The sequence below is a fragment of the Lutra lutra genome, chromosome 16, assembly GCF_902655055.1.
Source record: "Lutra lutra chromosome 16, mLutLut1.2, whole genome shotgun sequence".
Classification (NCBI taxonomy): Eukaryota; Metazoa; Chordata; class Mammalia; order Carnivora; family Mustelidae; genus Lutra; species Lutra lutra.
In genome coordinates, this window is record NC_062293.1 from 15,078,650 (window position 1) to 15,095,687 (window position 17,038).

At 43.8% G+C, this 17,038-nt stretch overlaps 1 protein-coding gene across 2 annotated transcripts in view; it reads right to left on the reverse strand.

The window, feature by feature from the left end:
* MAP3K3 (mitogen-activated protein kinase kinase kinase 3) overlaps positions 1–8,395 on the reverse strand; it is a 63,105-nt gene extending 54,710 nt beyond the window's left edge. The window contains exon 1 of one of the 2 annotated variants that reach the window (XM_047708536.1): positions 7,901–8,395. In XM_047708536.1, the coding sequence (XP_047564492.1) occupies positions 7,901–7,904 (4 nt within the window). In that variant the 5' untranslated portion in view covers positions 7,905–8,395. The remainder of the gene's footprint in view (positions 1–7,900) is intronic. The other variant, XM_047708537.1, reaches the window with a different exon arrangement.
* Between the last annotated feature and the right edge of the window lie 8,643 nt (positions 8,396–17,038).

The window sequence follows — 17,038 nt, forward strand, 5'->3', positions numbered from 1 at the left end:
GTACTAGAATTCTCACGCACCGAAGACAACTGGACAAAAAACCCAGAACCCAAACCAGCCCAATTCCATGTTTTGCAAAATTCTCCCAGGTCCTTGAGGAGAGCATTTGGGAGTTGAAAATAAATCTGTTGATCTGGAAAAGAATATGAAAGATGAGTTGTTACACGTTTTGGTGACAAGTGAGTCACTTGGGGACCTGGAGCACACCTTAAAAGAAGTAAGTACAAGAGACTCCACCCAGAGAGTACCTGTTTTTTGTCTTTCGTCATTGTGCCTTGGAAATGTTCTAACACCCTGTGAAAAGAACAGCATTTAGTGTAGGAAGTAAAACTGTGCTATTTGCCTCTTCCCTCTTTCTAGATCAAATGTGCTCAACTGCCAACACGCCCTCTGAGGAGGTTCGGGGAAGGAAGGAGAAGGGCACCCATGTGAAGGTTTTTGCCTGCTCATAAAAGTAAAATTAGACTTAAAATGGCAGAGAAAACACCACTAGAGCAGCTTTCCATCCAATTCCATTTCAAAATATGTACCAAAGTGTATATGAAAGTTGATGTATAAATGGGATAGTGAATGTAAAGGAAGTAGGTATCTACAGAAAAATATGTCAAAATTTAAACACATACATCCCAAGATAAAACAGTCACAATGAAAAACAAACAAACAAAGAAACAAACACGTAAACGTCCTATCAATTGTTTTATATTTTCTAGCAGTTTCCCTATAAGCTCCTTAAAGAAAGGAAATTTGTATGATATTTTGTTTTGTTTTTTAACCTCCCAACCAAGACTTAAAAATTAGAGCATAACCTCTAAGCTCGGAAGACTGGCTTATATATATAATATGTATAGGCTTACATATTAAGCTAGTTTATATACTATTTAATATATGTGTATACAATTTTGGGGCCAACTGTAGCAGTAAATTGGGATCACTATACAGAGAATTATGACTAGGTAGGTGTTTTCTGAGGCACATCAAGTGATATTCCAAACAGGAAAATACATGGAGTTTTCAGTATCAAGGGAACCACCCTGAGAATTGGTAATTTCAGAGATGCACAACACACATGCTTTTCAAGTCAAATCCACGACAAGTAGAACTACAGAATCATTTCTAATTCTGTATAAGATGATGCTATTATAAGAGCTGGTTTATCAGGTTGACAAATTTGGTTTCCAGGAAGCTAACCAATTCCTGGCATTACTTCATGGATAAACTTGTTTGGTAGTTCCAGGGCTGAGAACACACTAGAGGAATGGTTTGGCACTATCTCTTAAAACCCAGGATAACTGACAAAACGGACATAGGAATATAGAATCTGATTTTTGTCAAAGCCGAAAACACTGCTACAGGCAGACAGCTTCTTAAATGGATACTTCAAACTGAGGATGTGGATAAAGACAGGAAGTAAATCAAGTGGCTCTTTTAGGCATTTCTTCCTGGATTGAGATTTTTAACTGAATTATCAGCACTCTAGTATGATATTCCTCAAAAACAAAACCAAACAAACAAAACTTTTAAAAACAAATAGCAGCTTTCTTAGAGTACAGCAAGCATTTACATGCACTTTGAAGTCAGAAAGACCTGGGTTTAAGGAGGCTTTCAACAGAGCACTGATTCCCTTTAAGCCTCAGTTTCCTCATCTGTAAAATGGAGATAATAAAAGTATCATCTCACAGAGCTGCTGTAAGAGCTAAAGGAAAAAGAACTTACAAATTATTCCTCATGGTACCTAACTAACACTTAGTAATGCTAAAAAAATGCTGGCTATTTATCGTCGATGGGAAAAAGGTCAGTGGAAAAAGACTGGACACTATTTAACCCTAATGCTTAATTTTTCCTGGATATTTATTAGTCATTAACAACAGCCATTTACTGAGTACCAATATATATTATACATTAGATAGTTCCAAGTTCTTATACATTAGATAGTTCCAAGCTGTTCAAACTCTAGGGATAAAAGAATGAATGAGACCCAAATACAAGCTTACACAAATAAAGTGATGGACTTAGACAATATACAGACCAGAGTACATAAACACACACATGTAAAAAAAATTTTTACAGTGAGTAGCAAGAGGTTTTATAGATGATTTTACATAATTATTAACAAAATAAGGATTCTTTCAATAAAGCAAGCTGTTCCAGCTAAACAGGAGAGCTTAAAAAATGAACTGAAGACGAGAAAGAACCTAAAAGCAAGTGAGGGGACTGAGGGGAAGAGAAGCGTGTCAGGGGTTGATCCTCAATGAGAACTAATCCTTATCGAGTAGAGTAGGAAGAAAGTATGCTGGCAAAGAAACCTTTAAGAGGAATGGGGAAAAAAAAAAAACCCACAACAACGAGAGTGACACCAGAGCAGTCAGGACCAAAGAAGGACAGTGACAGGCATAGGCCAGGCAGGTCCAATAGAGCGGCAGAGGCAGAAACAAAATTTTAAAGGGAATCAAGAAGCTGGAGATTAAAAGGAAACTGGAAGTAGGAGAAATCAACAATTCATTTGTGAACTTTACACATGAGCAACTTGAGGCTGGGGTAATAGTTAGTGTGCTATAACCTTGAAAAGATTTCCTGAGGATGGAGGTGGTTTGACACACTTAAACGCTACCAGGAAGAAGCAGAGAGGAAGAAGTTCGTTCTAGAGGTTAAGAGGCTATGACTACAGAGAGAAGGCGTATTCATAGAAAAGAGAAAAGAAGGGATCTATGAAAAAAGGATTAGCGTTCAGGCTTAAAAAGTGGAAACTCTCAAGCAGTCTTAAGCAGACAGCTATCCATAATAATCCAGCAGCACGGACTTTTTCTTCTCTGGATACACTGACCTATGGTCTGGGGCCTGCCAGGCAACACATTCCTTTCTCCTTACCTCCAGCACGAAGTCAATCTTGCAGAGTGAACTATTACTTCCATCTAAAAGTAGGGTTTTAAGGCACTCCCATTTATGAATTCCCTTGGCTAAAAACACAGAAAAATTTCTAGTAGCACATTGTCCTTCAGTAAACACTGGTGTCCTTATGATATCTGTGTACTATGTCAGACACTCTCCCTTTCCCATATATATAAATCTCCAAAATAATGTTTTAATTGTTGTTTTCATTTAACTAACGTTGTTATTTCTTCATGTGGCCAGTGCTCTACTCAGCAGTGCCAGATTGTCCAATCACGCTGCTCACCCAGGAGATACTGTTTTCATTGTCCCTGAGTCAGATTTTATTACCTTCTCCCCCCTTTCTTTAAAGATTTTATTTATTTGACAGACAGAGAGAGAGGATGAGTGAGCACAAGCATGGGGAGCGAAAGACAGAGGGAGAGGGAGAAGCGTATTCTCCACTGAGCAGGGAACCCCACATGGGGCTTGATCCCAGGACCCTGGGATCATGACCTGAGCTGAGGGCAGACACTTAACCAACTGAGCCACCCAAGCACCCCCAGATTTTACTATCTTGATCTTCATGACATTTCACATATTCCCACTGCCTTCACCTTGTCAGAACCTGGGCAAACATTATTTTATAGTGGCAAACATTATCTTTTAGTAAGCACAAACAAAAAGGCCTGAGCCTCAATTCACAAGAAACTTTTTTCCTTCATAGACATGGTTGAACCTTTGCTAGATCTCAAAGTTAAATTCTGGTGTTTATTTTTCTGTTTCTGGGATATAACAGCCCTTCCAAAGAAACTAACCACTAAAAATTTATTTTTTATTTTTAAAGTTTTTCTTTATTTATTTGAGAGAGAAAGGGAGCAAGAGTGAGAGAGTCACTGAGGACAAGCTGGGGAAAGGCAGAGGGAGAGGGAGAAGCAATGTTCGCACTGAGCAGGATGCCTGACATGGGATTCGATCCCAGGACCCCAAGATCATGACCTGAGCCAAAGGCAGACACTTAACTGACTGAGCCACCCAGGCACCCCCAAAATTTAAAAATACATATTACAAAGTAAGCTGTTGCTTCCTCATAAGAATCAACATATCACCACTATATTTTATTTTAATGTTTAATGAAATTAACCTAAAGGTCTGGAAACTATAAAATTATGTAGGTCAATCCCAAAACTATAGAATTGATCTCTCGCTCCCATGCATCTTTACACGGTTTGGACAAAATACCTACAATACCGCTTGTACTCACTTGTTTACATGTTTCAGGTTCAACTTACCTTTTTAAGGTAACTTGTTAAGGCAGGATAAATACAGATACAGGGTCTAGTACTGTTCCCAACACGTAAGAGCCAATAAATAAATGAATAAAGATTAAACGAATAGCTTATATAGACAGAACCAAGAAAACTGCTTCTTATCCTTTGTGTATTCCCCGGTTGGATACTTACTTTTTATAAATTCCTAAAATTTAGTTTTAAAATCCAACTGTTAGGGGCACCTGGGTGGCTCAGTAGGTTAAACATCTGCCTTCAATTCAGGTCATGATCCCAGGGTCCTGGGACTAAGCCCTGCGGGACTCCCTGCTCAATGGGGAGTCTACCTCTCCCTTTCCCTCTACCCCTTCCCTCACCCCACTCCTGCTTTCTCTCAAATAAATAAATTCTTTAAAAAAAATGAAATCCAACTATCATTTTAAAAATATCAGAAATCTAGTCGACACACAGCCATGTTGACTCATCAAATTTCAATTAAAACAGTTGTTGGTCAGAGTCTAGATTGTCAGGTTGTCAGATTCTAGACAAGCTGAACTGACAATGGTCTTACTGAGAGCTAATAACAGCCCTGGAACCTTAGAGACCCAAGTTGTCTGTAAATCACAATGATTCTGACTTCCAACCAAGCTATCAAAGCAGAACCAACCCATCCTTAATCCTGTACTCAGTTCACTATAGTTTCCCGCAACATTTCCAAGTTGTTACATGTTTTTCAGTAACATTTCCCACTAAGTTTCAGATTGCATTTATAAAAAGTCCAAATACACACAAGTGAATTAGTCTCAAGTGTTATTAAAGCATTTGCCACTATAATTACTAAAACTGGGGGAGAATTCTAGTGTGACCAAGAAAAATGAGCAGTCAATCCCAATTTTTTTAAATAACAACATAGTATCAAAGCCAAAAGAAAAAAAAAAAAAAGCCTATCTCCATGTTTCCTATTATTTACAAGGTTAAATGTACTACAGGGATAAATGTAGTTCCCACTAGGCATTTACTGAGGCTAACAGCCAATATAAAATCTAACCTGTTTTTATTACCAACCCAAGTTGTCAAACAAGCTTGAGTCTGGGGCTTTGAACAGCTCAGGAAAATATGACTGTTAACCAAAGAACCTGCAGGGCAGAGACTCCAATTAGTTTTGGTCTTTTCCTAAGCTGAAGTTTAACAAGTATCATGAAAATATTAATAAGTCTGTATGTCTCTCTTATCAACCTCTTGCTGTATCATAATACATTTAGAACCACAGCAACTAAAGCAAACTAATCTGGGAATCTAAGTTTTCATCTGATGAAAATTCTTAAATACTGGAAGTCAGTATTTAAGAGACACTGTCCGTGTGTGTGTGTGTGTGTGTGTGTGTGTATACATATCCTTGCTGAACCTTTTATATAGTAAATTAAAGATCCAGGCTCGGGAAGAACTCAGTATTTAGCTCTAATTGCATATCAAGGTCATCTACCAAAAAAAAAAAAAAAGAGAGAGAGAGAGAGAATGGTATGAGGGGAACCTGCTGGAGAAAGCTAGGCAGTGGCTCTTAAACCAGCTTGCCTAATACATGGCAGCCACCAGGCAAGTTAGTTCCCCTCTCACTGCCTCAGTTGCTTTATGTAAAACAGACATGGGGACAAATGAAAAGCAGAGTTCCTGGTCCTTTTTTCTTTGCGGTTCTGGCCACTACCTATATAGTTCCTTTCCTCCCCATCACTGTCTCTCCATAAACTCATATACTTAAAATAGTTCTTAAAAATGCCCGGAGGGGCGCCTGGGTGGCTCAGTGGTTAAAGCCTCTGCCTTCGGCTCAGGTCATGGTCCCAGGGTCCTGGGATCGAGCCCCGCATCAGGCTCTCTGCTCAGCGGGGAGCCTGCTTCCTCCTCTCTCTCTCTGCCTGCCTCTCCACCTACTTGTGATTTCTGTCTGTCAAATAAATAAATAAAATATTAAAAAAAAAAATGCCCGGAAATGTGAAAACAGGCTGACATCTATTTTCATGTTGGACATGCAAATGTAATCAATAAATCTGGGCACTTTTACTAATTTAGCAGTCAAGAAAGTGGGGAGTGGGAGTCTGCCCATCCTCAAGTATTACATACTCCCTTTTGGGACTTAAGACCTCCCTCACAAGACAAAGAGGAAAGACTATCACAAACACTGGTTCACAAACCAACTCAAGGATTGAGTTCAATCATCAAATTCCAAAACACGAGATAAATGTCTGAAGCTTGGGGAGGACAAGAAGAATCATTACCCCATTTATAGTAAATGTTTGGTAAGTATTTGTTGAATTATGTATTTAAATATCAAGCCTTAATGGGTTCCTTTTTCTGCTTGCTGTCACAGGAGACTTTATTCCAGAAGAGCAAGCGCTTTTGAAGCAAAGCATGGGAAGGAAACAGTAAACCCAGCAAATGAACAAACCCATCCTTTACTGTACAGGGGAAGTGTGGAATAGAACAAGGCAATTCATTCAAAGGCACAGTGTAGAGACAGGCAGCAAAACAGTATCTGCTCAATGTGACACAGCATACACAGCATACACTTAACCTTCTACGAAAATGACTTGACCTTGCTATAGGGCAAAACAAATATTAACATTCCCTCTTCACGTGCATGGCACTTCACAGATACAATGAATGCCTTTGCAAAAGATCCTCTCACTGAAGTTTCCTCCTTGGTTATTTAGGACAATACCAAATACTTTGCAAAACTTGTGACTGTGGACAAAAGTATCACAATAACTGATCCAACAAGAGAAGCAAAGTACATCTAAAATGTTATTTACTTCTTAACCTAGTCCACTAATCATTTGCTAAATTACCAAAAAGGACACCGAAATATAATTCGGTTCAAATGCCGCGTGTAGAAGACATTAAAAGCGTTTCTTAGATTACATCTTCACAACTGAAATTGCAAGTATTGATGAAAAGGAAATGATTTCACAGGTTCTTTTGTGCAGCGAACGCTTCTTTTAAAAGTTACATAATCTCAGCGATACCGCTAAATTAAAATAATGGCTGTAAAACACTGCAACAGGATTTTTAAAAAAAAGTAGGATGTAAATTATAACTGGCAGTCCCGGACCAATTCCTAACCTCCAGCAATCTGCGTGCGGTTCGCATTTCTCAACCGCGCTGTTGATAACAGTGATTGCCGTTTTAATCACCTCCCAGCCTATCTCCCCGCACGCCCTCCCCCCTGCGCTGGGGCGCGCACAGGGCTTGAGAGCAAGCCCCGGGAACTCTCGCTGGCCGGCCTGTGTGAGCAAAGGGAAGGAAATGACACAGGCAGGAAAAAAAAGCAAATCAAGGAAAAGACACAACAGCAGCTGGGCCTGCACCAGCCTCCAGCCCGGGCCCCACACTGAGCTCCAGCTCCCCCGCCCTCGGGCTCGCGGTCCGGCTCGCTCGGGCCGGAGTGGGCTGCCCCACCAAGCACGGGCCCTCGATCCAGCCACCGCCTCCTCGGGATGCGCCCGCCGCGCGGCCCGGAAGAAGGCTGCCCAGTGGGCTCCGCCGGCCGGGACCGCCCCGGCGGCCAGAGGGAAACCGAACCCTCCCCCCCCCCCCCCCCCCGCCCCGCCGCCGAGCTGCGACCGCGGCGGGCGGGCGCCCGCGGTTCGCAGCCCGGGCCCGGCGGGCTGTCCATGCCTGTCAGGCGGCGGCCCAGGGTCCTCCTCCCCTCAGCCCGGGGCGGGGCGAGGCGAAGCAGCGCGGGCACAGCAGGCCGGGGCGGTGGCGACACTCACCCATGGTGGCGATGGCGGCGGCGGCGGCTCGGGCCCGAGTGTCACCTCCGCAGCCGGAGCTGCATGCCGGGGGCCCGGGCGGCGGGGACGGCAGCGGGCCTGGCTCCGCGCGGGGGGCGCGGGCTGCGCTCGGGCCCCCCGCCGCCTCCCCAGGCTCCGGCTCCGGCTCCGCCCGCGGCCGGGCGCTGTGGCATGGGCAGGGTGGCCCGCTACATCCCCGGCGCTCCTCGGCTCGGCCCAGCCCGGCCTCGGCGGCGCCGCTCGGCCCGCCCGCCCGCCAGTCTCTCAGTCCCGCAGTCGCTCCGTCCGGCCACCGTTCTCCACCTCAGGAACGCTCCGAAAAACAAACCGCTGGTCGCGCAGCTCGCCCCCTTGCCTGTCACTCACCGCAGCGCCCGCCAATCCCAGGCAGTCGCTGGACCTTCATACCACCCCCACTCACTTCACCAGCCAATAACAGGGAGGAAGTCGCTGCCCCAGTCGCCCCCCAACTCCGCTCTCTCCCCAACACCCTAACTCTCAGTCGCCAGCTAATCATCAGCACCACACGATGAACCAATCCCGCCTACTCTCGCAGGTTGCCAATGGGCGAAGCCAAGGCCTTTTCCGAGGGCTGTCTACTGCCTGCCAATCATCGAATCAGCACCCGGTTCACTCTCTGCTAGCCAATCACGCAGAGGGCTCTGAGCACCCGCCTCTACGCATCTCGCCCGCCCCCTCTCCCCGGGGGTGTTGGTTGCTCCAATCACAGCTCGCGCGAGAGGCTCCGCCCACATTCCCACCTCCCGTCGGTCACTGATGGCTCGGCGGGCGCGCGGGCTGGCGCTGTCCCCCCCCCGCCCCCGCCCCGGCTACTTTGGGGCTGGAGTTTGGGAAAGCGGCTGGAGGGGCAGCCAGCCTCCCGCCTTCCCTGTTCTCGGAGGCCCGGGCGGCCCCTGAGGCCGGCGTCCGGCCCCTTCTTGTTCCCGCACCGGGCGCAGAGAAAGTGGGGAGGGTTCTGGCTCTGAGCGCTTCCCGGCGTGTGGCCATCTCTGCCGCCCGATCCCCTGACAAGTCCTCCGGTCCGGACGCTGCGCTTACCACTGCCCGCCTTTTCCTGGGTCTCCTACCTCCGGGGCCACACCCTCCGAGGGGCTGGGGTAGTACTGGAATGTGGGTCCTCAGAAGTCTGGGAGTTCCGCTGCTGGCCAGGGCCGACACCAGTAAGTGGCGAGGTCAGAGACCTTCTTTCGGATAAAAGCTTTTTTTTTTCTTTGGTTATGAAAGCAATACAAGCTATTCGAATTAAAACCGAAAAAAAAAAAATCCACCTCAGGGATAATTTAATCTCTTTCCTACCAAGATATACAACGTTAGACAAAAATGGCTTCATATTGTTTTGTAGTGTGCTTACATTTTATTATGTGTTTTCCCGTGCCACTGAAATATTGTTCCAAAACAATTGTACTGGCTGCATGATATTTCAAAATAGAGAATGACCATAATTAATTTCTCCAACCCTCATTGTTCAGTATTTTATACACCCAGGTCTTCAGATGCCAAATCCATCACAATTAATATGGGCTCCCTTCCTCTCTTGCTGTTCCGCTGTGGTACAAGTCAGACGCCAGAATAATCTTCCTCTGATGCCATTTTCAACCGTCAACTAAGAATCTTTAGTGGTGGCTTTGCCTTGGGTGTCAAATCTCTCAAGAATTACCTTGGACTCCCCTCTTTCTTTACACTCTCTCCCTCCTCCCCCCAGTATTTAATCAGGCCCCTTATCCTGTTTTCTTTTTTCTTTCCAACAAGCTTTTAAGTCGGTCTTTCTCCCACTTGATTAGATCCCTATCCAGTTTATTGTAGTTCTTAACTATAAAAATCTCTTTTCTGGGAAGGGGAGAAAGTGAAAGGGAAAGGGGCACCTGGGTGGCTCAGTCGTTAAGCCTCTGCCTTCAGCTCATGTCATGATCCCAGGGTCCTGGAATCAAGACCCACATCAGGATCCCCGCTCTGCGTGGAAGCCCACTTTTCCCCTTTCCCTCTCCCCCTGCTTGTGTTCCCTCTCTTGCTGTGTCTCTCTGTCAAATAAATAAATAAAATCTTTTAAAAAGTTTCAAAAAAGTGTAAAAAGAAAAGAAAATTAATAATTATTAGTTGTTTATTATATGCCAGGCCCATCATCTTATTTAATCTTTTCAATAACTGAGGTAAGTAATACTATTGGCATTTGAATGAGGAAATGGAAGCTCAAACAAGTTAAGGACCATGTCCAAGTGGTAAAGCCAGGATTCATACCAGGTCTACCTGCCACCCAAAGGTCATGTTCTTGTACCAGGCCACTGTTTCTCAACTGCTTTTTCATTGTCACCTTCCCCTTGCCCCCACCCAGGAGAACATTCTGAATTACTTAATTAAATGTTAATTCTAATGAGAGAAATTAAATACTAAGGAATAAGATTTGGTCAAGTAGGGTTGAGCTTTGAAGGCCACATACCACTGTATTATCTAAGATTTTTTTTTTCACCCCTTAGTCATTTTTCCCTTCATGGGGTATCACTCTGGTGAGAATGTGTGTAACAAGCCAGGGCTGGAGGTCTCAATCTACCAATCTGAGGCTCATATCTGACCCTAAATTTTATTGACCTGTGAGATAAATATTTAAAAAAGACATAACTATGCAAGTGGAGATCTAGTACTCACTCCATAGCCTGTATTGGAAGGTTTATTCAGCAATTTTCTTGGAATGTCTGAAACACATCGCCCAATTTCACAAGTTTCACCCTGAACTCTCTATCCTTTCCCCCTCCCCAGAAAACACCCAACTCCTCTATTTTCCCATTGTGTTTGTTGAAATACAAGCCTAGCAGTCTTCCTTGGTTTTGCTCTTTGCCTAACACCCCTATATCTAATCCTTCAGCAGGTCTTCTTGCCTCTGGTTTCAAAATATATCTGAATCCAACCACTTCTCACCGCTATCAGCCTGGTCCAAGCTGCTACCCTCTCCTGGATGACTGCCCTAGCTTCCTAACCCAACCCCCTGTTTCCTCTGTGGCCACTTGAAAAATGATTCTCTGCACAGCAGCCAGAGCGATCCTTATACAGTGTAATTCAGGTCATGCCATCACCCTGCTGTTAAGCCTCCAATGGCTTCCCCCTGCACTTAGAATAACCCCCAAGAAGTCTTTGTCATGGCCTTTCGGGCTCAGTAGGAGCTGGCCCTGCCATCCTCTCCCACCTCATCTCTAACTCTCTCCCATGATCACTCTTCCAGTCACACTGCTGTCTTACCACATTTTGAACCTATCAACCTCAAGATCTTTGCACTTGCCATTTGTTCTACCTGGAATGCTCTTCCCCCAAAATGTTCCCATGGCTAACTCCTGTATTTTATTCAGGTCTTTGCTCAAACATCAACTCTTTTGAGTTTGTAAGCACCCTTTCCAAAAGAGCCCCTCTCCTCTCCCTCATTCTTTATTCTGCCTTATTTTTCTTCATAGTGACTAAAATTGTATGTTTGTTAGTCTTTCCTCTAACTACCATGAACATAAGCTGTGTGGCAGCGGGGATTTTTGTCCCGTTCACTGCCTTATCCTATCACCAGCACTTAGAATAGTGCCTTGCACATAGGAGAGAACTTCAGTATAACCACATAAGTTTTTAGCTGAAAAGAGCCTTGTGACTTTCCTTCTAGCAATTGCTTTGAGGGCTTCCTTTCCATTGTCTGTCCCTTAGCAGCCATCTCAAACATTCCCATGCTGAAGTTACCACACTAGACCTTCCTCTGAGCTTCCAAGGTCTCATCCTCTAGCCTCCCATAGGCATCTCAGATTCTACAGGTCCGAACTGAATTCATCATTTTCCTCCATAGTTCTATATTTCCTCTGTGATCTTCAGTTTCCCAGGTTTGCCCTGTGAATTCTCTACCTTGGAGAACACTTCCTCTCCATTTCTCTCCTCCCACAGCTAACCTTGACCATGTCACCAATCTGTCCATTCCTCTCCCAATCTCAGCTCCACCATCCTAGTTCAAACCCAGTATAACAGTGTCTGCTTACATCACAGAGTGATCTTTCTAAAATGGATCCTGATCCCGTCGTGCTCTGCTTAAAAACTTTATAGTTTCCTATTGCCCTTAGGATAAATCAAGTATGTGGATATAGATAAGAAGGTTCTGCCAGACTCAGGGTATGCCTCTTCAGCCACAAGCTTTTCCATTCCCCACCTCTGCTAACCCTGTCATTCAAATTTTATGTTCTGGCCACAAAGAACCACTGTAGTTCGTCTCGCCTGTATACCTCTGCATCTGCTATTTTGTTTTGTTTTGAATACTCTTCTCCTCCACTCTTTCCCCCATCTTTATTCTTTCAGGAAAAAAACTAAGCCTGAACATCACTCCCTCCAAGAAACCCTTCCAGACAAATACTCACAATGCTGGGTACCAGAGCACCTAATAATTTCTTCACCAAAGCACCCGTCCCACTCTTTTGTAACTGCCTTTAAGGAAGTAAGCATAGAGACAGAAGCTGTCATTCAAATCGGTATGCCTAGCATCTTTCACGGTACATTTAAAAAAAATTTTTTTTTTTTTAGTAAGTGAACTGTAACTGGGGATGTTAGTAGTTGAATGTAATCTCAACAACTGTGCCCTTTTAGTTATATTTTCTCTTTCTATATTGTTTCTCTCCTCACTCTTCATTTTCCCCATGTGAAGACTCCCATCTGGGTCATGCCTTCTCAAGTCTGTTCCCATGGTGCCACAGAGTAGATGCCCCTGGTTAAGTACCTGAGCCATACCTGATCCCAATGCTCAGGGCGTCAGACAGTCTGATATACCAGCTGAACACTCTTTTTTTCTTTCAAGAGCATAGAGACACTCGGACATGAGATAGGGAATAATAAAGATGAATGAATTCTTTTCAGGGATAGTTCAATGAATTTGGTATTAAAAGGGAAAACAAGGGGTGCTTGGGTGGCTCAGCTGGTTAAGGGTTGGACTCAATTTTGGCTCAGGTCATGATCTCAGGGTCAAGACTGAGCCGTGCATCAGGATCCAAGCTGGGTGTGGAGCCTTAAGATTGTCTCTCTCTCTCTCTCTCTCTCTCTCTCTGCTCCCCAACCCCTGCTTATGTGCATTCTCTCTAAAAAAAGAAAAGAAAAAGAATGCCAACAAAGCTACCCCTTGATTTGATGAAAATTCTTAAAAAAAAAAAAGGTTTTATTTATTTATTTGAGGGAAGAGAGTGAGCATGAGTGAGGGGTGGGGGCAGAGGGAGAAACAGACTCCCCACTGAGCAGGGAACCCTATGTAGGCCTCAATCCCAGGACCCCAGGATCATGACCTGAGTGGAAGGCAGACGCTTAACCAACTGAACCACCCAGGTGCCCCTGTTGAAAGGTTCTTCAATTCAGAGGTAAAGAATATATTCAGATCAGTAGTTCAACCAGTTATTTTATCTGCATTTGTTAAGGAATGATGTCTACCTCGGAGAAGATTTTTAAAACATTGATATTTTATATATTATTGACACTAATCAATAGGGAAAAAGTGCTTTTCATTTAGAAATTCCACTTCTATAAATTTATCCTAGGGAACACTCTTTAAGTGAGCAAAGGTAAGTAATGGTCACTGAAACATCCAGGATACACTGTGAAGTGAAAAAAACAACAACAACTTATAAAGCAGAAATGTAGAGGGTGATCACATTTCAGCTTTTAAAAATGTTCATTCGGGGCGCCTGGGTGGCTCAGTGGGTAAAGCCTGCCTCCAGCTCAGGTCATGGTCTCAAGGTCCTGGGATCGAGCCTCGCATCGGGCTCTCTGCTCAGCGGGGAGCCTGCTTTCCCCTCTCTCTCTGCCTGCCTCTCTGCCTACTTATGGTCTCTGTCTGCCAAATAAATAAAATCTTTAAAAAAAAAATAAATAAAAATGTTCATTCATACTGAGTTGGGGGGAGAAGGCCAACATTTATTGAGCACTTACTATTGCCAGGCACTGTTTTAAGTGCTTAACATTTGTTAACTCAATTCTCAAAATAGCCCTATGAGATAGGTACTATTGTCCTCTTTCTATAGATGAAGAAATGGGTGCTAGGAGGTTAAGTTCTTGTCCAAGGTTCCTGGCAATTGGCAGAGTTGAAATCTATTCCCCAGCAGACTGGTTCCAAGGAGTAGAATAATACAGAGTAGATTAACGGTGGTTATATCTTAGAAGGAACGGGGTAGGGAACCCCCCATTTGAGGTTCACTTATTCATTCAAAAACCACAGATGTTACCCCTTTCACATTGCTAAAAGAAAGACAAAAAGAGAAAAAGCAAAAACTACTATCGTGTTCAGTGTCTGAGGAGGGCATAAGGAGAGAAAGTGGTTCCGGTCTAGACGAGGGTAGTATCTATCATCACTCCCTCTTGCCAGACTTACTGGCTCATTTATTTCCTCTTCAGAATGGCTCCAGAGGAGTCCCCAGGGATTCAAATCAAAGTCTACAAGTTGGGGTTTCTTCAAGTGTAAAGTTTTATTGACTGTTGTGCTGTAAGTTTCAGAGAGTAAAACAAAACAAAAAACCAAAAGAGTAACTCCAGCCATGGCCGGTTGAATTTCCATTGTGGACTGGAAGCAGAGCCTTCATGGTTCCTGTTCGATTCAGCTGAGGCCTCTGGCAGAGGGAAGGCAGCTATGTGCCATGCGAACGCTTCTTGTGAGAGGCAAGGCTATGGACAGAACCTGTCACAAATACTTCCATCCCATGGAAAGGTCACTTGAAAGTGAGCCGAGGCCAGCTGCAAGGCATTCAATGATTTTGTCTACTAAGACGATGACGGACAATAAGGCAAAGGCAAGCCAAGACCAGATCTCATTCTTCGGAGGTTAAGGTATGCCTGATTCCTGGTCTCTCACATGCTGTCACCCTAGTTGAACAATAATGTGACTAGTTTTCTTTTTTTTTTTTTTTTAAATGTTTACGCTCATAAAATATATGACTATAGAAAATAAAGATGATAACATCACCACCCACAGATAACCAGTTTTGAGATTTTGCTAGACTTCCTTCTAGTCTTTTTTTTTAAAGTTCATAGATAAAGTATGATTATATTTTAAAATTTGGACCATACTATACATATAGCTTTACATCTTTGTTTTCCACTTAATATTACATTGTAAACATTCTTTGACATAAAATATTCTTCAGAAAATAATTTTTAGTGGCAGAATAACACATATCCTCTCTACTTAACTATTCAGTTAAATAGTTACTTAGCTATTTAACCTATGTAGCTAAGGGTCTCTTTAGCAGACTTAAGGCTCCATTTCTGCCTTTCCCACATTAGCCGCAGGAAAGACTGCAGGGCACCACCAGGGGTCAGTGCAGAGCCACTCAAAGCCTTGCTGTAAGAAAGCAGTCAACACAAAAATCCTTTTAAACAAATCCTATCTATTAGATTAGAAAACTATTCACGTGAATAGCCACTTCCCTTCCAGAGCAGGCTCTCCTGGTCCAGATTTCTCAGATCAGAAATTATCAGATTCTTCCAAATTATATTCAACATTTATAAAACAGCTATTTTTATAAACCAAGGTCTATCACGGTAAGAGAGAGTATTAGACCTACTCTCACCTGCTTGCTATAAGACCATTTGTGCATAAAATACTTGGGATTATTTTATAGGTTGGCTGCGAAAATCAAACATGTAAAAGCATCTTAAAAATGACAAAGCAGCACTTTTTTTTTTTTTTAAGATTTTATTTATTTATTTGACAGAGAGAGATCACAAGTAGACGGAGAGGAAGGCAGAGAGAGAGAGAGAGAGAGGGAAGCAGGCTTCTTGCTGAGCAGAGAGCCCAATGTGGGACTCGATCCCAGGACCCTGAGATCATGACCTGAGCCGAAGGCAGCGGCTTAACCCACTGAGCCATCCAGGCGCCCCAAAGCAGCACTTTAAATTGCACTATTTTTTTTTAAAGGTTTTATTTATTTATTTGACAGACGGAGATCACAAGTAGGCAGAGAAGCAGGCAGAGAGAGAGAGAGAGGAGGAAGCAGGCTCCCCGCTGAGCAGAGAGCCTGATGCAGGGCTCGACCCCAGGACCCTGAGATCATGACCTGAGCCGAAGGCAGAGGCTTTAACCCACTGAGCCACCCAGGCGCCCCTAAATTGCACTATTTTAAGGATGTGCTCATCAGATATCTAGATGAGTTACCTCCTTTAGAAACTAAAGAATGTGGGATGCCTGGGTGGCTCAGTTTGTTAAGCATCCGACTCTTGATTTCTGCTCAGGTCATGATCTCCGGGTGGTGAAATCAAGCCCTGCGTTGGGCTCTGCGCTGAGTGCGGAGCCTCTAGGGATTCTCTCTCTCCCTCTGCCCCTCTCCCTGCTCTCTCTCTCTCTCACACAAATAAATAAATCTTTAAAACGAAACAAAACAAAGCAAAAAACGTAAAGAATGCCAGGTGGTATCATGTTATGTAATGAGGTATAAGAGTATATGCTTTGGCATTTTTGTGGGTTATTTCATTGGTTTTCCTTTCCTTAGCCTTTGCTCTCCAATTGTTAAAGTCATCATGGAATTAGTAATCTGTCTTTTTTAAAAGCTGAAGTTATTATTTATAGCCAGCCAATTGGTTTTTGTTCTTTTCTCATTTACCTGAAGCTCCTTTAGGAAAATTACTCTGGGGGCGCCTGGGTGGCTCAGCGGGTTAAAGCCTCTGCTCTCGGCTCAGGTCATGATCCCAGGGTCCTGGGATCAAGCCCCACATCAGGCTCTCTGCTCAGCAGGGAGCCTGCTTCCCTTCCTCTCTCTGCCTGCCTCTCTGCCTACCTGTGATCTCTGTCTGTCAAATAAATAAATAAAATCTTAAAAAAAAAAAAAGAAAAAAGAAAATTACTCTGATCTCAGAATCGGCTTAAACAACTTATAAGTAGGTGAATAACGGGGATCAAAAAGCCACTCCAGGCCTGACATGCTTGATGGGCTCCTGCACAGGTGACTAGCACTCCTGGTCTCTCAAAACCCAAAACTGACACTTAAGAGCCAAAGGTACAAAGGGTCCTCTTTCGCAGCCGGCCAGGCTCTGACTCAGTCCTTCACCCTTCCTTCTGTTTTCGTTTCCTCTCCAGTCCCCAGTGCCTCAGCATTTGGCAGCAGGGATGAAAAGGAG